Genomic DNA, 22,175 nt, shown 5'->3' on the forward strand with positions numbered 1-22,175 from the left:
GTACTCTTCTTTAAAAAAAGAATGGAGGGGGAAGTCCACCCAACAAACACATTGATATGAATATTGGCCCACGCATAATGCTGTCAATTCCAGCAAAAACATTTTGAAGGTGAAGTCCACCCAAGAAAAATGTTGATCTGAATCTACAGACTATAAATTCAAGTAAGCATAACGCTGAAAGTATCATCAAAATCAGATCTAGAATAATGATTTTACATTTTCAATTTGTGTGTCGCCTTCAGATAATAGTTTGCACAACTCACTGATATTGAAATGAGAGAGCTGATGATGTTCTTAACTCACTTTTTCTTTCGTTTTTATCGTTTGGATTATACAATATTTAGATTTTGACAGATTTGAAAATGATGAACTGCCAGAACCGCAAAATCTTATAACAATGGTAATTCCACATGTTCAGGGAGGAAAGGTACAGTTTCATGACAAGAGAATTAAAATTTTAGTATTTCGTATGATGAAATACTAAAGAAATAGTGAGTTGATGTCATCAGTCCCCTTATTTGCATACCGAACAAGATGTGAAGGTAATTGTTTTGTGAAATTAAGTGAAACTTTGAAATATTATTTGACATCTGATTTTAATAATGAAATTAATGTTATTCTCATTTGATACTCAAACTTGGTCTTTGATGACAAAAATCAGATGCTATAGCGGATGCTAAAGAAATAGGGAGGGGATGTCTTCGGTTCAGCAATTTGCACATGGATCAAAATAAACAACTTTAAATGCCATAACTTTCTTATACTTTAATCTGATTTTGATGAAATTGAAAGCAGCATCATTCCTTCTGAAATTTACATATATATACTCTCTTGAAGTAGACTTCCCCTTTAAAAAAGGCTCGGGGTATTTAGGCTGATCATATTTGTGGATATAAGTTATTGATTTTGATAGGTATGGCTCAGGAAGTTCCACTAGAGAAAGGAAAAGAAAGGGTAGGATGTGATCTTTTCTGAATATTTCAAAATCAGATTTTCTTTTAAATTAAAGGACAAGTCCACCCCAACAAAAACTTGATTTGAATAAAAAGAGAAAAATTCAACAAGCATAACACTGAAAATTTCATCAAGATCGGATGTGAAATAAGAAAGTTATGGCATTTTAAAGTTTCGCTTATTTTCAACAAAATAGTTATATGAACAAGCCAGTTACATCCAAATGAGAGAGTTGATGACATCACTCACTATTTCTTTTGTATTTTATTATATTAAATATGAAATATTTATATTTTCTCGTCATTGTCGTGTGAAATTAAGTTTCATTCCTCCCTGAACACGTGGAATTCCATTATTTTAACATTTTGTGCTTCAGGCAAGGAGGTCCTAATCGTCAAATTCGTGAAAATTGAAATATTGTATAATTCAAACAATAAAAATCAAAAGAAATAGTGAGTGACATCATCGACTCTCTCATTTGGATGTAACTGGCTCGTTCATATAACTATTTTGTTGAAAATAAGCGAAACTTTGAAATGTCATAACTTTCTTATTTTACATCCGATTTTCATGAAATTTTCAGCATTGTGCTTGTCTGATTTTTCTGAGGTGGACTTGACCTTTAAATAAGTCAAAATTTTTGCTCACTGACTTCACTCACTCTGTGTTGTCCTAGACATGTTTTCCCCCATTTGTTCATTTGCCACTGTCTGAAATGATGTACGAGACCGAGGTAATGTAATGCCACTATTGGAGAATCTTGCTTTGCGGATTAAAGGAGAAAGCTACCCAAATAAAAAGTTGCTAGTAATGGAGGAAAATGAAAAAATCAGAGAATAACGAAGGTGAAATTTTGAACAATATCAGCTAAGATATAAGAAAGATATGAAATTATAAAGTTGTAAAAAATGTTAATCACTATATCTAAAAACGTCTCGACATGATACACAGCATACCAATTCATTATGTTCAATACTTGTTTATTGAGCAATTTACATGTGTTTAACATCTGATTATTTGAACGATTTTACTTGTTTCTAACAGAAACCATACAAGTACTGTACGAGTGCAAAACTTTTCGCTCTACACAGTGAAAGCTCTACAGCAGATGCAATATAATCAACTCTTTCAAATGAAATCAACTTTTTTGTCAAAATATCACAAATCCTCAAATATAGCTTGATTTCTAACCAACTTAATGCACCTATAGGGGACTTACTGCAAGGGGCCTTGGTAATGTTCACACATAAAAAAAAGCATGAAGTGCATGCTACGTATTAAAATACATTTTGTTTTCTCATCGCAATGGCAAAGACTGGAATAATGTGATAAAAGAATCAACATGTACGTGTAATAAACCGAGTTCTACATTCTGAATATTAAATGCACCTATAGGGGACTTACTGCAAGGGGCCATGGTAATGTTCACACATAAAAAAAATCATGAAGTGTTTGCTAGATAAATACATTTTCTCAAGGCAATGGCAAAGATTGGAATGATGTGATAAAAGAATCGACATGTAATGTGTAATTGCACCTATAGGGGACTTACTGCAAAGGGCGATGGTAATGTTCACACATAAAAAAAATCACGAAGTGTTTGCTGGATAAATACATTTTCTCATTGCAATGACAAAGACTGGAATAGTGTGACAAAGGAATCGACGTGTACATGACTAATAAACTCAGTTCTACATTCTGAAGATGAAAACAAATTCCCTTCTTGAGAGCTCCCCCCCCAAAAAAAAAACAAAGTGGGTTTCCTTGTCCAACAGATGCCGAATTCCCTAATAAATGTACACGGAGGACAGGACAAAAACACCCACAAAGCAAGCAAAGGTTTGAGCTCGAATGTCTTACATACAGATGTACATTGAAGCAGCATTTGGAATAGTCAAGAACTGCAGCAGCAGAACCTCACATGGGAGTGAAACATACCACTGTCTATCAACACAAGACATGAATACACCAATTTATGTACCTTTAACAGAATCTTAATTCTTGTTTAGCTTTTCAGAGGGAATCCCGGTTGACCAAAGGAATGGGCATTCTCTATTAAAAATCCTGTATGTGGCAATGCTGTCAGCGGGATGTTTTTCTTGCTCGGGGTAAATGTAATCTGGATAAATACTCATGCTCTTGGGAACAATCTACAACTTGAATTTCATCAGTCTGTTTTTCACATACATTTTTAGTAGTTATTCTTCTAAAGCCTGCCATGTTAAGAGTACAGCTTGCCAATCATACCAAAATAATAACATCATACAGGGCTTAACATGAGAATAACACACAAAAGATTGGTCATGTCATGCATTTCAGCCGATTTGTTGGTTAGGAATTGGTAAGTGGTCCTCGTCAATAATTTCATTGGTGAGTCGTTTCCTAGAAAATACACGTATATGATTTCTTATGAAATGCTTGGTGTTATCTCGGTACAGTACCCCAAACTACTCTGCTCTTCGGAGCATCAATAGGAAATACCGGTACTGTTCCTTTGAACAGTGAACACAATACATTTTCTACCAGACGAGCTGCTTCCAAATGATGATGAAAGAGAAGAAATTTGTCGGTAGAGTTGCAAAATGTTGACATATACATTGTATGTAATGCAAGTAGAATGAAATACATGTGAGAGCTGTTATAAAAAAATGACATAAAATATATGCATTACCCATATAAACATCACAATTCTTGTAAGTTAATGTTTATTGAAAACCTTTAAAAAAAATCATGCAGACTATTATAATATGGTGCTTGATATGAATAAGAAAAATGCCTTAGAAACCCATAAAGTTCCTATTTCAGCCTTCAACATTTTCTTCCTCTTTTCCCATTTTGGCTGCCCTTCTCAACAAAGTACACCTTGCATAACATGCATTTAATCTCAAGCGTCCATCTGAGAGGACAGAATTACGCAATCACTACGCAGGCACTTTCTGGAACTTAGTGAATCTATTGTCAAAAGCCCTTCATGATAAAGCAGTCTTTGTCGAAAATTGTTAAATCAAAACATCAGTGAAGTCCTGGGGCCCGTTGGAGAAAGAGTTGCATTTAAACGCAAGTCAAAAAATCAATCGCAAGTCAAAAATGCGCGCTGTTGATTGGTTGAAAATCAAGTTGCGCGTGATTTTTAGAGTTGCGTTTGATTGCAACTCTTTCTGCAACGGACCCCTAGACAAACAACACATTTGCAAGTTTTCATCAGCTACTGATCTTAAAAAGATCTGCTGTCCCGGTTCACCAATTTTCGAAAATGACCTCCAAGTCGTTCATTGTGATTTGATTTGACAGGCATTTTCACTAGATTATCAACCTTGCAGCAAGCGTCTGCATAGTAGTTGTGAAAAAATTCTATTTCAAAGTGGTATGGTATCTTTGCACGTTCATGAACATGTACTAACGGGCCGTATTGTGGGTTGAACCATCAAGAAAAACTTCTGCACTTTGACCGGTTAATACACTTCTATATTTCATACTAATATATGTATATATCATAAATTATGTGGCATAAGCAAGAACATTTGACAAACATATTGGTTCCCAGAACCCTTTGAGTTAAACATCACAAATATAGTATATATATTCATTTGTCAATATCAATGGCAACATTCCAGAGATATATTAATACTTCTCTGTACATCACATACATATAATCGATTTTATACATAAATTTTCTGAGCTTGAATAGGATTATGTACAGTCATGTTTTTAACAATTTTTATTAGAAATATATAAGGAAAAAAAAGAATACACAACAATATATACATTTATACTGTACAAAACTAGAAATAAGGTGGAGCATTACATACACATTGCAGATCCCTCACAGAACACCAGCCCTTCAGTACTTTACACAGGTAAGTTTACCCCCAACAAAAGAATCATTGGCATAAGTCCATCAAAGCTTTGATATCAGACAAACATTTTTTAATTTCATATTTTGTAATGTCACATTATAGACTCCAGTAAATCCCATTTTAAAGGGGAAGTTCACCCCGAAGAAAACTTTGTTGTAAAAATAGCAGAAAAATTAGTAAAAAATATTGGTGAAGGTTTCAGGTAAATCCGTTAAAAAGTAAGAAAGTTATTAGAGTTCAAATTGGATTTGTGACGTCATAGACGAGCAGCTGCCCCATGTGTTATGTAATATAAAATGCATGAATTTCAAATTTTGCATTGTTCCTGATGACTTAATTTTGTTTTCTATTCATGATCGGGTGTGAAATGATTTGTCTATTGACATACAAAAGGTACAGTGAAAACTATTTTCAATTTTCTGAGAAAATGATATTTATTTGATTTTTTACCATTCGCTATGTATGAATGCTGCTCGCATATGACGTCACAAATCAAATAATTGAAATCCTAATAACTTTTTAATTATTTGATGAATTTATCTCAAACCTTCGGCAATATTTTTTATTATTTTTTTTGCTATTTTTACAATAAACTTTTTGTCAGGGTGAACTTCCCCTTTAAATGCACTATTACCATGTCAGTGACACAAAATTGCAACCAGGAAAGAAAATTATACCCTTGTCAAAATCCTTAGTACAACCTCAAGCTTAAAAAAACCCCTATTATTCATTTTACTAAGGCTCATGAAAGCAACCACATGTATTTAAATCCTGACACACTCCTTTTCTAAAATTTTGAGCAACCAATCCTGTGTATACAATAGTCAATAAGGAGGGGAACACGAGGGCCCGGTGACATAGAGCTTAGTAATTGATCATGTAGCTGCTCTCTGCGAATGATTGCACCGATTACTGTGTAGGATGTATTGTATAAAATTAGCCCCTGTATCCACTGCTAAGCTTCAATGATACAAGGCCCACTAAAGAACAGATTCTGGTTAATAGGCATGTCTTGCTTTAGTGCTTTAATAGCCCTAGTACCAATTTTGTCAAAAATATTTGCTTGAAAAGTTTCCTTTTACATGAATCTGAACATGCAATGATTACTTCAATATTTCCTATAGTATAAGTACATGTACAAGACCGCAGCCAATGAAAGCATCTACAAGTGAAAGATATTCTATGAAAAAAATTGCAGGATTTTACAATTGCCAAATTACAGAGTATTTTCTATCCCTACATATGAGACCCATATGTAGCAAATCAGAGATAAATAATATGCATCAAAGAAAATAAATAGAATACAAAACTACTCTCAAAGGAGATAAATAATTACTGTCCATATACAATGGGAGATTTTCATTATCTAAAAATTTAAGACAAAAACAAATATTACGCACCATATCTGAACACAAAACACACAATTGTTCTGCTTAAAAAGTGACACCATATTAAACTTGTTTTGCACCTGGTCATGAGAACCATAGACAGAATTAAAGCATTTTCTATCCTTCATATTACTATTAAATTTCTTTAATACAAAAAAAGAGAGACAAGTGTAGGCAATTAATGAATGTATCATAGAACATTCTATTAACAATAAACTGGAACATTAAATCCGTTTGCATCAAATCTAAAGAGGAGCACAAACAAATTCTTGGAATCCATAGGAATCCATCAGTGCAGCAGTAAACTATAATTTTTTAAATAGATTTCTAGGATTTGAGATAAACTATGAAGTCACAAGATTTCTTTTTGATACTCGATCTGGGAGCTCTTTGCAGAAAGAGCTGTGATCAAAATAACTCTAGAAATCAATCATAACTTGATTTTCATCCAATCAAAAGCATGCATTTGGAGTTGTGTTTGATTATTTTACTTGCACTGTTATGGTACTCTATCTGCAACAGCTACTGTCCCCCAGTCTTTAAAATGCTTCAACTTGAATCGGCACTTACTCAAACAATGAAAACTTTACCAGGTGCATAAAAAAATGGAAACCTCACTTTCTTTTCTTTTTCCAGAGAAAAAAGAGTGTCAAATCTGCAATCATACATGAAACTCAGCAGCATTTGAATACATACAGTGCACATGTACATCGATAGTGTTTCCTTACCATGCATCATCAATCACGCATCAGTGTTCTGGGAATAATTGGTACACTTGAATACTAAACACTTGGAAACAATGAATACAAAAATAAACAAATAACAGGGGGTGGGGTCTGTCTTCGACCCGATTTCTTCTGTATCACAATCAGGTATTTTTCCTAAGCTTCTTCCATGAATTAGGAGTAAAAATATTGAACTCAAACCAATAGGAATGATGGTTTAAAGCAATCGGTTAAAAGGATGGTCCAGACTGGAGATGTTTTTATCTCAATAAAAAGGGTAAAATTCACAAAGCAAAATGCTGAAAATTTGATCAAAATCGGAAAAAAAATAACCCTAATAACTGAGTTATTGAATTTTAAGGATTTGCGTTATTCAGGTGAAACGGTTCTAGGCATGTCTTTATAAATATTCATTAGGTGGGCTGATGTCATGTCTCCACTTGTTCTTTTGTATTTTATTATATGAAATTAGGTTTTTTTCAAATTTTTTCTACCAAGAACTAAAACAATTGGATTTGACAAGTGACAACTAATTAAGTGCATTAGTTATTTATTGCCGCAACTTACTAGTTTTTTATCATAATGGAGACACATCATGTTCACATTTATGAAAAAATGAAACATTTATCATTTCATGTAATAACATAAGAAAAAGGAAAGTGGAGATATGACATCATCAGCCAACCTAATGAATATTCATGACGATGTGCATATGACTGTTTTCACAAAGTAATGATGAACTTTAAAATTTAATAACTTCATTATTTGTTATCCGATTTTGATTAAATTTTCTGCATTTTGCTCTGTGAATTTCACTCTATTTATTTAGATATAAATATCTTCAGCCCAGACCATCTCTTTCATACTGGACTGACCTACTCTGCAGTAATTATGCATAGGATGATAAGTGACCTAAGGCTTTCCCAGCATATATCATTGGACATTTTCATACCAAGAAATATGTGTGACTCAATCTCTACACCTGCAGAGGGCAGCATACACCTTTTCTCTGGCACTGGTTTCATCTATACAGTACTTGCATGTATAACACTACAAATGCATCTGACATGACAAATATTATATGTAATATACAAAATTATACGTATGCAGAAAAAAAGTTGAACACATAAAATCCATTTCTCAAATGGGCACAGATTAAATAGGGATAGAACTGGAGATATTGCAACAATAATAATGCTATCAGTGAAACTATGAAAGCATGGTTTTCAGCGCAATGGACAAGAATCTGATCCTTTTCAGTGTTCATGAATATTGATTTGGAGCATAGAAAAAATGGAGAGTGGCAAGCGAAGCAGATATACCATCAATGAGCAGTGAATATTTTAATCGGCGCAGGGACTCAAGAAGGCATGTACGTTTGAACGGATTTGAACCATTCCCATACATTAGGTCACCAGTGTTTAGAATATAATATAGGCAAGCAAAGTGGAATAAATTAGCATAGGACAGTTTACTATTCATTGAAGGTAGTAACTCAAAACAGAAACGGTAATCTCATGAATTTTAAAAGGCAACAACTTATTTTTAATATTCAGGGGGCTACTTTTCACAACACACTGCCTAGAGCTGCAACACTATATGAGCTTTAACAACAAGACTGGGGGAGGGGTGATTCAGCCCCCCCCCTCAACATTTTTTGTTATAAATCTGCAGCGCAAAACTTTTCAACCGCGTCGCTCCCTGACTTTTTACATTCAAGTCTCGCGCAACTTTTGAGACCAAAATTGTAACCCCCTGGTTTGCAGTTCTGAAATTACGCAGCATTTCATAAGTGCATGCAGACCCAAAATTGCTCAAAAACATGAATTTGTGTACAAATCCATTGTAAATAGTGTTTTTAGCCAAAATTCATAAGTGTATCATTATTTTCCTTTTACTGATTAAAATCAATTAATTCCATCTTATTTATGGTCAAAATAAAGTTGATTTTACACATAAATTAGCATAATTCATCAACAATGAGATTTTTTGCAGAATTTGATCTTTAAGATTTGTAGATTATGCCATGGGTAATCCGCCATTTGCAAATCCAAATCCAGAGACGTTTCTGTGCAAGGTACATTTTACGCCTACATGACGCACATGTAAACAAAAAAATTACCAAATGAGCAATTTAATGGAAAGAGTTTGGCACAATGAAAGCAGAACAAAAGAAGGGTATGCATGTAACTTTGATGAAAAACATCCTTAACACACTAAGAAAATAAAAGTGTAAAGTTGTGCATAACTTTACAAACGGCTTTCTGAAACACCCACCAGCCATAGTACCTTTCCTGCATCCTCCATTCTTTCAGTCTATGATGAAATACGGGTTGGTAATTGTTAAAAGGATTCCTGCGCCAAAAGTACCGGCTCTGGCGTTTGACAAGGTGCCTATTAAACGTATGTGTACACCCGCCCCACCTTCACTCCTACAATCAAAATATGTTAGTGACACCCATGATGTTATTCATGTATAATGAATGAAGACAGTGCCGTTTCTGGAAATGCTGATGGAAGGTGGGTAGATATTGTAGGATCTGGAGACAGGATCTAAACACTGTATCTGGTGCAGATGTAACAATAAGGAGCTTTCACCTTGGACGAAGGATGCTGCCGTGACAGTTGACGTCAATACCTGTGCCGCTGGGTGTTCGGGCATTTTGGTCCTGCAGATAAATTGCTCAGGGATTTTTCGGATGAGGACATATTCAGTTTAACGCATCAAAGATATATCACATGACCAAAACTCTCTAGTCATATGTTCAGCAACACACTATATCTCACCCCCTAAGTATTTGTAAAAAACCTCCAGTTGACACATGCGCGCAATCATCAAATTCAATTGTTAGAACAGTTGTGCGTAAAGTCGTTTGTAAATTAAAAACGGCTTTATAATGAAACATTTCCCAGTACTTAACATTTTAATATAATGATGTCAATTCAGAGCAATGGAAAGAGCACTCTTTCTCAAAGACCAATATGCAAATGATGTCATAACCTCATATCCCCCTCCCTCAGAGGATATAGGAAAATGCATAAACAAAGTTGTCAGAGATGCACCAGCTGTTGATCCCAATGCATCCAAGGCAATGTTTCCAGCCTCTAAGATGGCAGCACGATGACATCAATGCATACGGTCCATTCCCTGCAAGCAGGTCCAGCCCTCCACATCGGTTAACCAGTCACCTCCTCTGAACTGAGAGCTACATGTAGCTTGGTTGTTAGTGCCGTCCGGCTGGAGTCCATCACCATTAATTGCATAGATCTGTATAAGGAACATGGGATGAGAAAAGGAGGAAAGAGTAGATTAAGGAATGAAATCTCTGGGTAGTTCATACTAAACTAAAGTTACAATGCTGAGGTGAATGCTCTTTCAGTCCATTGATGAGCATAATTTGGCCCATTGACATAGGGTGTTTCCTGTACACCTGAAACTACGCTTTGTTGTTGGGGACGGGTAGGCCTTGATGTTTCAAAACTGTACAAGCTTTGGAAGGGGTCTACATTGTAAGAAATATACTTCTGTCATTTCATTATAGCATTTTATGAGTCAGATTCCAAACATATAGAGAAGTAGCTTTTCATATATCTCTTCACCTCAGAGGCTGATCCTTTTACTTGTATTTTTAATCAACATTTTTTTTTCTTGGAGTTTTATTCACTAACCCACAATTGCGGAGGCCTAAACTGAACATGTACATGTATGTTCCTGAAAAAAAAATACAGATATCACATTTGTTTTGTCATTGATATACTGGTCTTACAGAACTAACTCCCCTTGAAAATGGTATTCTCAGCAATCTTGGGCCCTTTACCTATGTATATTTATGCTAACTCTTTTTAGGTGACCTGTGTCCTGATGACAACTGAAAGCTCTAATTCCCACTCTTTGTACGCCCAGTACAAGTACCTGTGAGACGGCAAGTTTATGTACATTAGCACCACAGACTGACATAATTTGTTGATGGGCATACTTGTGTAAATATCCGGATGTACACGTCTTCTTCACACATTTACACCAAATCTAAGCCCCATTTCCTGAAGCAGTGATTAAAATTAGTTTCAGCTAATTGACTAAGATCAATCTGGCTCATAAACCCAACTTCCTGGACTGATGATAGAGTTCTGGCAGACTCATTGATGGACCTCTATTTCATAATAAGCAGGCAGGAGGGTGGAGGAAGGCCGGTGCGGGCGTACCAACAAAGAATTGAAAATATATATGTGTTGGTTCACTACACTGTACATAAAATGCTTTATTGCACCCTCCATAATGAACAATAACTTTTTCTTTTTCCTAGTCAATTGTTTCGGCCAAATTCGTATCCCCTTGAAAGTCCGACTCTGGATCTGCATCTGATATCAAAGCTTCACGCAAGTATTGTAATACAGAACTTCCAGAGCTTACTTTCTTTCATTGCGCTAATTCAAACGAAAATTTTCTGTACTAAAATAGCAGGAAAAATTATAAAAAGTGGAGCGCCTCTGGCAGTCTCACCTGAAGTACGGGATTCAATATAGTAGCAGTGCTGAGTTTGAAAACTACTAGTACTTTTTGGAGCGCTTGTGAAATGATTTGTGTGTTGATATACATGTACTGAAGGGCTAAAAACATTCTCAATTTTCTGAGAAAATGACATTTCATTGATTATTTACCATACAATACATGTACATACGAAAGCTGCTTGCATATGATGTCACAAATCGAATTCAATCAAAATTCTAATAACTTTCTTATTCTTTGATGGATTTTCCTCAAACCTTTGCCAATATTTTTATATTATTTTTTTGCCATTTTTACAATATTTCCTTTCCTTTTCACCTTTGTACAGGTGTATTGTTTTCTTTTATTTGTTTTTCAAGTCAGAAACAGATTGTGTATGAATGGAAAGGTTGTGTAATTATCAGCTCAAATAAAACACATGCATTAAAAATCTTTCAGCTGATACAAAAAATATTATAGAATGGGTTTACATGTACATGTAAGTTTTGTTTTGGTTTGGGGTATTAAAAGCATATAAAGTTGCATCTCTAAATGCACAATGAAGTACAAGGGCAACCCACATACATGTATTTTGGCAAAAAAATGAGAAGAGCCAGACTGTTGTCAGGTTCATCACCAAAACCTCCAAGAAAAGTTTTGACAACTTTGTCTGTTTTGCTGCCAGAAGTATGCTAATCTAGTAGTAGACGATATGTATGCCAAGCAAACCTAAATTGAATCAATGATGGGCTGAAGAAATCCAATTAGGGTTGGTCAAATGGAAGTTGGATTATTGGCAATGTTGCCATACATCCTGCAAGTTATCTCTTGGATGAAAATATTTTGGAGAATCTGTAGAGTGTTGAATAACAGTTTACTGTACATGTAGACACCTCATGTCCCAAACCAAAAGTAAGAACTGTGTCCTACCCTTCCTTGGGAAGCCTCTTTGCAATGCTCACATTTCATCAAATTGTTAACAAAATAGAGAATGCAAGGAAAGGGGCTATAAACGAGCCCAATTGGAGTACATGTAGGATTTCTGCTTTATGGCACAAAGTTTGGACTTTGATGTTTTTCAAGCACACCATCTACAGTACATTACATGTACTGTAGATGCATACATTCTGATATAATTTTATGATTGATTTGATATTAAAGACATATGATTGTTTTACAAATACAATTCATGCATGTAATACATGTACATGTAAACCATACAATCATGTAACCCCCGATTTGAAATACTAATGCCCTTCCACGCCACTCACATTAGTAACCCACAATGGGGGGGTATTTGCTTTTCTTTTTTACCCCTCACTCTGTACACAATTTTCAACTAATAATAGAAGAGAGAAAAAGTAAATAATTGATAAAACTTTGAACTGTGTGCTTTGTATATGTATGTGTTTATCGAGACAGCAGTTTTATCAGAAAGAAATTCAAAGCGCATCTTCCATTAAAATATTCCAGTTTAGATTGAACAATGTTTTTTTTTTTCAAATATCTTTCTTTTCTTTGATTCATAGGAGGTACATGACAAGTTGGCCTTAAAAGGAAGGTTCCCACTGAAAAGCAAAAACATTCAAAAAAACAAAAAATATCAGTGATGGTTTGGTGTAAAATCAAACGAATGGGTGAGTTTAATGTACATGTACATGTAATATATGAAATTTTAAAATTTGTGACATTATATGCTAGCAGCTTTCCCATTTAACTTTTGAATTACGATTCAAATGGCTTTCTTTTTTTTTATAGAATGGGGAATTAAATTAATGAGTCTCAAGATACACAGACCAAAATCACTTTATATTTCAAATGGCATTTGGGGACTTTTTATCACACAACATACAAAGGAGCTGCTTTACTTGTGGCATAACATCAAAACTTTTAAAAGATCTTAATTTTATCATGGTATTCTTTGACAGATTACATTCAGCAATATTTTCATTCATTGTTATATTCGACTGAAAAAAAATTATCAGGGAAAATTTTCCTTTAAGCCTTCAGCTACGGGATGGCAGCAAAATGATCCTACATGTAATACCATACAGATGTACATCACTTTATTTCATTCTTGGAATTCTTTCACACTTTGGGATTGGGGTTGAATTTCATTGATTTTGCACATTTGGCTGAAGAGGTCAATGTCAATTTATTAAAGTTGGCTAGCTACATTCCATTATAAATTAAATGGAGTGCATGCAGCAATGGCGGAAAACAAAAATGAATGAGTAGTCTCCGTCTAGACATATTCACTGACCCATTTAATAATATGTACATGTACATGTACTGTAGGCTACAGAATGAAGAAGGGGGTTAATTCCAATATAAAAGAGTCATAGAGTACATGTAGATTTTTTATTTCTAATGAAACATTTGGAAAAAGTGTCACTACATGTATGTTTCTCGACATTGAAAGAACTATGTTTAAAAGGAAAAGTGGTATAATTCTGAGTACTATCGTGTATTACAGGGTACAGAATTTTTCACTCCCAAACTTTGGTCTAAATCCCTGTATTTACACTGGGTTATCCATTTTTATATAGAGGGTTCCCATTTTTTTTAACTACATGTATGTCCCGGGGGGGGGGCCACTTCCATTCACGAGTGGATACCATGCGCGACCATGGGATCTCGAAAAGCACCCTAAACACATATTTTCCATATTCTGAAAATGCACCCCTTAACAAGTATTAGCGTGTGAAACCCTACCCTTAACAAGTATTGGAAACAAAACGATACTCTTGGTAAGTATTCCCTGAAATGAACCCCTATTTAAAACAAGTACAGCGATATTTTATTGCTATGTCACGGGTGCGTCCGACGGTCGTCGGTTTTACACATCATTTGGTTTAGTACAGCCCCACCTTGCACACCTCGCGAAAATCAGACTCTAAACACATAAGTACATCCTTTATAAAACATTTAAATTTTGTTTAATCATCCTAGCAAATTTGACCCTAAACACGTAGCTTTCCTAGCAAAATAGATAACCCTTTTACATTTTTTTTGTGTTTTTGACACCCTTATCAGTATCACGTTACGTACGTAACGTGCCCTATCTTGAAAAAGACATCCTTTTTACGTGTTTTTTTGGTCGCGCATGGTATCCACTCGTCAATGTAAGTGACCCCCCCCCCCCCCCCCCCGATGTATGTAGTAAGGAATATTTGACTAATGAAAAAAACATGTTTTGGATGGTTGTATAGCTCATGTAGGCAGCCTGCATGTACAACAGCTTTTATAATTTGCCCTCTATGCACTCCTACATGTACATGGGAAGTCTGTAATACAAGACTAAATATTATCAAAGAATTTCATTCACCCTGGGCATTCATGTTTAATGTCATGTTAACACATTGCAGAATGTTAATGTCATACCTATAGAGTACAAGGAAATGGAAAGGTCAGACAATACATGTACATGTAGCTGCTTTCACACGTGGGCATTGTAAAGTGTAAGGCCCTTTTAAAGTGTTGGGAATAATGTGAATAAGATTCAAGTATAAACATTCCAATATTGCAAGTATCATAGTTATCGTCAATGTGTTTTGAGCTATTACTTTGAAAGGGGAATTTTTTTTCAGCTGTTAGAATTTGGCATCTAGCCCCCTCTCATGGCAATGTTTTAGATTTTCATTCAAAATCAACCCTGGCCGCATCAGACCAAAGACTTTCATGGGAGTTGATGCTACCCTGTTTGTCGTTCAACAATACAAGGGATAGAGCTACGTCGATCAGGACAGTGGCTGCCAGGCCCACAATTTATTGGGCATAACAAATTTTTCAAAGGATTTCTGTTTCTGATTTCTGTTTCGAACAATAAAATATGGATTTTAGATTTTTTTTTCAAATTCAGTTTCCTTGTTTTAGAAATGATCAAAGTCAATAAAGTAATATCACCATTCAAAGTTGCAATCATGAAATACGCTGTACATATATGATATGCTCACAGGCAATTTAATTTATGGGGACTACATATACTTTTTGCAACCTACATGTACTGCCTAAAACATGCTACCTTGGATTATCTTGAACATTACAATGACTGGTAATTCTGGTGGTCTTTTTTTTCTATCTCTTTCGAGCATTTCGGGGGCGAAATACCCCTGGCCCCTGTGTAATCTTTCCCTGCAGGCACAGGCAGGGGTATCGGCATGCGTGAGTGTGGTTTTCAGACTTGACAACGTTTTGTTGTTTTCTTCTGCTCGATATGTACATGACGTCTATATTAAGGGAGCCTTAGTCATCCTGTCAATGGATATCAGGGTATCAAGTGGATCTATCAATAGCAGACAGATTCACCTGCTAATATGCTTTGTGAAGTCAGTTTGAATATCTTGTCAAGACTTGCAACGTCACAGACGCATTTATATAGAGGAGGAGGAGGAGAATGTGTGCAAGGCAACCTCTATATTAACAAGGCTGCCAACATATTGCAATATCATAGTTGTTGGCTGAATTTGTATTATAGATCTTTTTTCCACTGAGGGGGTTTAATGTGAACAGATTTTAAAATATTTTTGAAAGAACTATCCCACTAGTACTTCTTACTAAAATGAGATTCTTAAATATCATGAAATGCTCAAATTGAAAAGATTTTCTACTTCAATTGTAGCCTACAATCTAGGCAGAGGCGGGAGCTACATGTATAACTTCGCAGTTTACACAGTACACTAACATGATCAATGCGTCTTGACATGGCAAGACTACAAAACAGTGGGTACAAAGCACCTACCGACTATAGCTTTTCATATTTCTTTTTTGTCATTTTTTCTGTTTAACTAGGATTAATTCCATTTTTGTACTAACATCTGCCAATAGACATTCATCAATTACAAGAAAAAGACTAAAGTGAGAATGGAGGGTATATGCTGTCGCTGCTCTGCAGCCACTGTTTGTAGTATTGCCACATCAGACATCTGTATACTGCCTATGTTTCACGAAAAAGCATTCAACTTGTAACAATAAGGACAATAGCTCCAGCTTCCGGCTAGGAATAAGCTAGACTGGAAATTCCCCTGAATGCCCGTCAGAATATACATGTATATTCTCACAGATTGATGCATGCAAGTGGCAGGGCAAATCTATTTTTTTTCAAATGTTATATACTCACATGTGTAAATGTGTTGGGAAACAGCAGATGTCATGATATGCTTTGGTTCCTGGCTTTCTTGCACTGGCACATCCACTTGATGACCCTTGCATTCTTAGTGACAATGGACATGGACTGGTCTGGAAGCTGCTTAGTGAACTTCCTCAGGTTCATCACGCCTTCCTCACTGACATTGCTCGTCTCTGACATGGCATAGGACGTGTTGGAGTCATCACTCTCTGATCCCCGGTGCGCCCGTGGCCTCCAGACATGCATCTCATGAAAGACTTCTTCTTCATCATAGACATGTGGTTCACCAACCACCTTCAGGATGCTTTCATCTAGACCCATCCTTTCAAAGAACTGATCAAGTTCATCAGCTGATGTGGCATTACTTGGTTCTGACTTGGAACGGCGTATACTGGATGATCCAATAGAAACATCCCCATCACCTGAAGATTCAAAACTCTCAAGTTGAGCTTGACCAGTCTTCTGTTTAGTATTTTGTACTTGTATATCTAGTTGGGCCTTGGTCTGCCAAAATGACTTTCGTGTGTGTTCCTCAGGTATAACGTCTTCATCACTGCTGAAATTCTTGTTACGGAATGGTCTTGCATTGTATGGTTTCAAATGTTTAACTTTTCCTCTGGTTGCTCCTAAACCGCAGTCATCTGACCTTGATGATGTGTCATATTCCCCTTTTGCTCTCGCATAACCTGAAGAAGAGGTACATGTGCCACTTTTGTGCTTCTTTTCAACATCAGTCTCGTGAGGTGTACCTCTGTAATCATGGGTTGGGGATGTGTCCAAGTCTGTACTCACTGAGGCTTTTCTTAATTCCACAAGTTTGGATGTCTTCTGGCACTTTCCAGTGGCACTGACTTGGTTGTCATCAGAAGATGGTTCCCTTTCCAAAGACTTTTTTGAAGGTGCTGTTTGTCCTGGATCATCATACAATTCAACCAACATTTCAACTTCTTCCACACCAGAAATCTCTTGGCTATCTTTACAAAGAGGAGGCTCTTCTGAAATCTTCAGCACATTTTGGGTGTCTGATGTTGCAGATGATGCATGTGTTGTCCTTGGTGTAGCTAATCGAATGGAATTGGAACTGTCTATAATTATGGTTTCCTCCACTAAATCCTTCTTCGAATCTGTATCATATTCCACTTCATCATAATTTTGATTTAAAGGTGTAATTGACACCTTCCGTATCAAGGTTTGTTTTTCTGATGTCTTTTCTACGGACTCTGGTATACCAGAGTCTTCAAAGCTCACTTTCTTTTTCAGTTTCCCCGATTCACATGACCCTTTAGTTGGGGAACTTCCAGGACTGTCATATGCCTTGCTCTTTTTGAGGAACAGTTCAAGTTTCTTACTCAAATCCTGCTTCTGTTTTTCATGGGGCATCTGGAAAGGTGCATGACTTGATGTTTTTTGTTTTTCTGTCACACAAGAAGCTACTTTTTCTTCTGACTTTTGAATGGCGGCTTTGTTACAACTCAAAGATGTTGCCAGAGAAGTATTATCGGAAAGAGAAGTCTTCAATTTTTGCTTACTGTTGAAATCATCCCAACTGCAAGACTTAGAGTGAACAGGAAGCATTAACCTAATATCCTCGCTATCATCATTCACGTCTTTACACTGTCCTATTTCTCCAGAGGATATCTTGTGAGTTTGTCCTTCATTGTTCAAGGGTGCATCTTCATTCTTTTCCTTCAAATTGTGATATCGGAATTCAACAGCCTTTTCTTTACACTCTAAACCCAACTGAGCCGCTAACTTTCTTTGTGTTGGACTTTGGTAATTCATTCTTCTGCTTCTTTTAGCAAAGAGTCCTGACTGATCGTTGGACATTTTTGTTCTGTTTCCTTCAGTAGCTTGCTCCTCATTAGCGTTGTCATGTTCTCTTTGAGTTGCTTGTGGATCTTTTTCCCGTAGGAGCATACCCTTTAACCTCTTCATATGGGTACTTAAAGAAGAGAACATTGAGCCTTGCTTTGGATCATCATCACCTTCTTCCTTGTCTTCAACAACCACAGCTACATTATCAGGTATATTTGACGGTGCAGTATTATCAGGGTTGGTGACATCTGACACGATCTCAAATGACTCTTCTGGGTCGCTAAAGTGTGCAGGATTTTCAAAAACATTTTCCTTTTGGTCAACAGCAGCACCTTGTGTCAGATCCCCATTTGGGTCAGTAACTTCTTCGTAAAAATGATATGACATTCTTGTGTGCTTGTTTATTATTGAAACATCCGGCTTCTTTGGAAGTGCAGGTTTACATGTTGATGACTGGGATGAATTTCCCTTGCACTTCATTAGACCAACATCTGCAGACTTAGACTTGAGCAATGGCTTTTTTGTCAATGCTATTGTGTTTAGGTTAGAAACCAGTTTAGGATGTAAAACTGGTTTTTCACCACCTCTGTCGCTTGATGAAGAGCAATGGCTGGCATCCGATGTTGATGGCTGTCTCTTGTGATTTTTCTTTGGTTTATGAGGAAGCGAATAAATATCTGAGGGACTGGGTAGTATTGCAGACTTTCCCTTTGGTGCTGCCTTTCTTTCATTACCCCTCGGAGAGGCTGAGTTGACAGAATTTTTATCCGAAAATTGTTTTGATAGAGTTGTTGGACTACTTTGGCATTCAGTCGAATATTTCTTTATAGATAATGAATGATTGCTGGTATCATCACACAATGTATTAGATGGTTTCTTTGATAGAGTCTTTGCAACAGTTTGCTTTTCCTGAGATGCCGGCGATTGGAAAGACCGAATCATTGATTGGACTATGTGTGAATCATCACTCTCTGTGCTGGTTAAATTCTCTAGGTCATTCAAGTCCTTACTTCTTGGTCTGTCGGCATTTGCATCTTTGGCCAGCAAATCAGCAAGGGAGGGTTTTGATCGGCTCGTTGGTGGGCAGGACCTTCCCCTGACTTTTGCACCAGATTTCCTGATACTTCTTCTAGGCATTTCATCATGGGATGAAGATGATGTACTTGCTTGCTGATGCAAAACATTGAGGACATTTTGAATGTGGGATCCCGTTGGAGACTTTGGATCAGCAATGTTGCTTCTTTGCTTTGAGACATTGGGAGGTCTCACACGCTCCCTACCCCTAACTGCAGGAGGTCTTGTGTTGCGGGAGAAGTAATCCCCCTTGCGTGGTAAGACTGGGCTGGTTTCACTAGATTCGCTAGACATAAATGTTAAATTTCTCTTTGGTCTGTCTCTCCCTGTGTGATCCAACAATCTGGTTGGAGTTTCATTAGCTGATCTTTCACTTGATGTCTCACCTCCAATCTTAGAGACCATTTCTTTGACAGAAGGCCGAGGAGAAACCTTGGATCTTCCTTCCATCAACTTTCTATGATGAGCATAAAATTCTGCATCGTCCGTGGTTCCACCAGTTTCCCCTCCACTTTCACTCACCTTATGAGATTCAGTTTCTTTCAAATTTTTATCACGCTCAGGTGAATCTAGTGAAGCCTTCTCTAAAGCGACTGTTTTGTTACCATTTACATCTTTAGCATGGTCCTTCATGCGCTTTCTTGATCTCCGGTTTTCCCGGTTCTTGTCACGCCCTCTGCGGCTTTCTCTCTTCTCAATCTCATCAATCCTCTCCTGCTTGATGATTTGTTCATTACGAGCCAAAGGTGACACTGTCCTGCCTCTCGACTGTTTTGAATTAGTCCTATTGCTATCAAGTCGACGGTCTGTACTGTGATTGTTACTGTTGTCGTTCAACTGCTTGCGAGGTGCATCTGGGTCCCATTTCAAGAACTGAGAGCGTGACTCTGCCAGTTGCTCAGCCGCAGACTTCCCACGGCGTCTCTGATTCCATAGGGCCTGCTGCCTAAAGAACTCTGGGCCTTTGTTCAAAATCCCAAGAGGGGTGCTCTTGCCGTTATGGGCTTGCTTCATATCTGCAATAGGCATGGTGTCCTCTAAAGCCTCTGACAACTGGTCCTTGCTTTATCCTGCAGAAGACAAAACAAAAACCAGAATAGAGAAAAATAATGAGAAATACATGTACAGTAACGACAGCATGTACAGTTTATGCATAAAACAGTTATGTGGTGAGATTTTATTAATGATTTAAACACAGCTGAATAATACAAGGTATAGATCATAAAGTTAAACTTACATATAAACACCAAACATCATAGGCAAGAATTCTTACACAAGCTGTCGTTTTTTCTTCAATTTCCTCTAAACGAAAGAAGCCAGCAGGCAAGTTTAATCTGAACTTGATAGTAAAGTGGTGAAAAGTTATTGCTGTGTCTCGATCAGTTTTACTTTAAAAAAAAAGGTTGAAACCACATCCCACTTTATGGCTCTTCAAAAGATGCAATATTAAAGTGAAAGTTGTGAACCAGTATTACAATTGATTGGTGATTAAACATGCATATCTAGTTTGTGAGCTAATGGAATATGTTGAAAAGGATAAATGCATGAAGGCCTGACACTATCAAAAGCAACTTGACAGTATTTAATTGGTGATGCTTCAAATGACAAAAGGGGAGTTTATTTCGTGTAGAAGTTGAAACTGAATTATAATTGATTAGCATTTACAGCCAGAATAAAGCATGAAAATGACGTAGCATGTGACTGTGAAGACACAGCCGAGACAAATCTAATTAAACTACAAAGTTCTGTACATGTACTTCCAAGACATCAAGGAAGTTTAAAAGAAAAAAAAATGGCAGAATTAGACAACTGATTCCAAATCCAAAGTGAAGGTCACTTCTCTCTCTTTTGTTTTTTGTTATATATAAAAACGTCAAGATTTTAAGAAAATACTTTAAAACCACTGCGATCAAATACCAAAATAGGGATAGTGCCTATAATTTCTTCAAAAGCACTTTCATTCTTTCTACAGTATGGAGAAATAGGGACATAACTTCCCCATTACACACACGTCTGTAACATATTTTTATCAATCCAGGAGATCTGGGCGCCATCTTACAAAGAGTCACTTGATCCGATCAATCGCAACTATTGACGGCCCCCATAATCAACATCTATAATGCATGTTTGTTCAAAAAAAATTCTAGCTATGATGTATATTCATGCATTCATTCTTTTCTTGAAAATTCACTGCGCTTCTCTTTGCATATAGGACATTGTGCTAATTTTTCATAGAAAAAAAGTTATGACACTGATAAATTTCCAAAGAGTTACGATTGATCGGATCATTGCATTGACTACAATGTACAATTAATTGTGAAAATCAATTGTACGATTAATCGCTAACCTTTTTGTTATGGGACCCAGGTGTTGGGTGTTTTTTTTTGGGGGGGGGAAGAGAACATATTTGAAAAAAATATATACACTGTACCTGTACATCTAAGACAATCATGGGCAAAAGGTTTTTTTTTCCAGGAAGGTCAGACCAGTGTTTCCACTCTTCCTGAAATTCTGGAAAGTTTGAATTTTTCGGGGAAAGATTGGGGAAATGAAAAAATTATAGGAAATTTAAAAAAATCCAAAAATTACAATTAAACAACAATTAAACGTACATGTAGCAACTACCTGTTATATTCAAAGAATTTTTTACCTCGATACCTAGCTCATAATTTTCCACTTGCGCTTTGAGCTCACATTTTGCAATTTCATTCCTACATGTATTCTTTAAGAGGGTGTGAGAAAAAAATG

General features: G+C 36.4%; 1 protein-coding gene across 5 annotated transcripts in view; it reads right to left on the reverse strand.

The window, feature by feature from the left end:
• Nucleotides 1-8,887: 8,887 nt before the first annotated feature.
• LOC121430696 overlaps nt 8,888-22,175 on the reverse strand; it is a 43,257-nt gene continuing 29,969 nt past the window's right edge. For 4 of the 5 annotated variants that reach the window (XM_041628048.1, XM_041628047.1, XM_041628046.1 and 1 more), the window contains exons 3-4: nt 16,530-20,497; nt 8,889-10,192 (exon numbers count right to left, since the gene is read on the reverse strand). In XM_041628048.1, coding sequence (XP_041483982.1) covers nt 16,560-20,456 — 3,897 coding nt within the window. In that variant the 5' untranslated portion in view covers nt 20,457-20,497 and the 3' untranslated portion in view covers nt 8,889-10,192; nt 16,530-16,559. Of the gene's footprint in view, nt 10,193-16,529; nt 20,498-21,858; nt 21,939-22,175 lie in introns of all 5 variants that reach the window. The other variant, XM_041628049.1, reaches the window with a different exon arrangement.

The sequence above is a fragment of the Lytechinus variegatus genome, chromosome 17 (genome assembly GCF_018143015.1).
Source record: "Lytechinus variegatus isolate NC3 chromosome 17, Lvar_3.0, whole genome shotgun sequence".
Lineage (NCBI taxonomy): Eukaryota > Metazoa > Echinodermata > Echinoidea > Temnopleuroida > Toxopneustidae > Lytechinus > Lytechinus variegatus.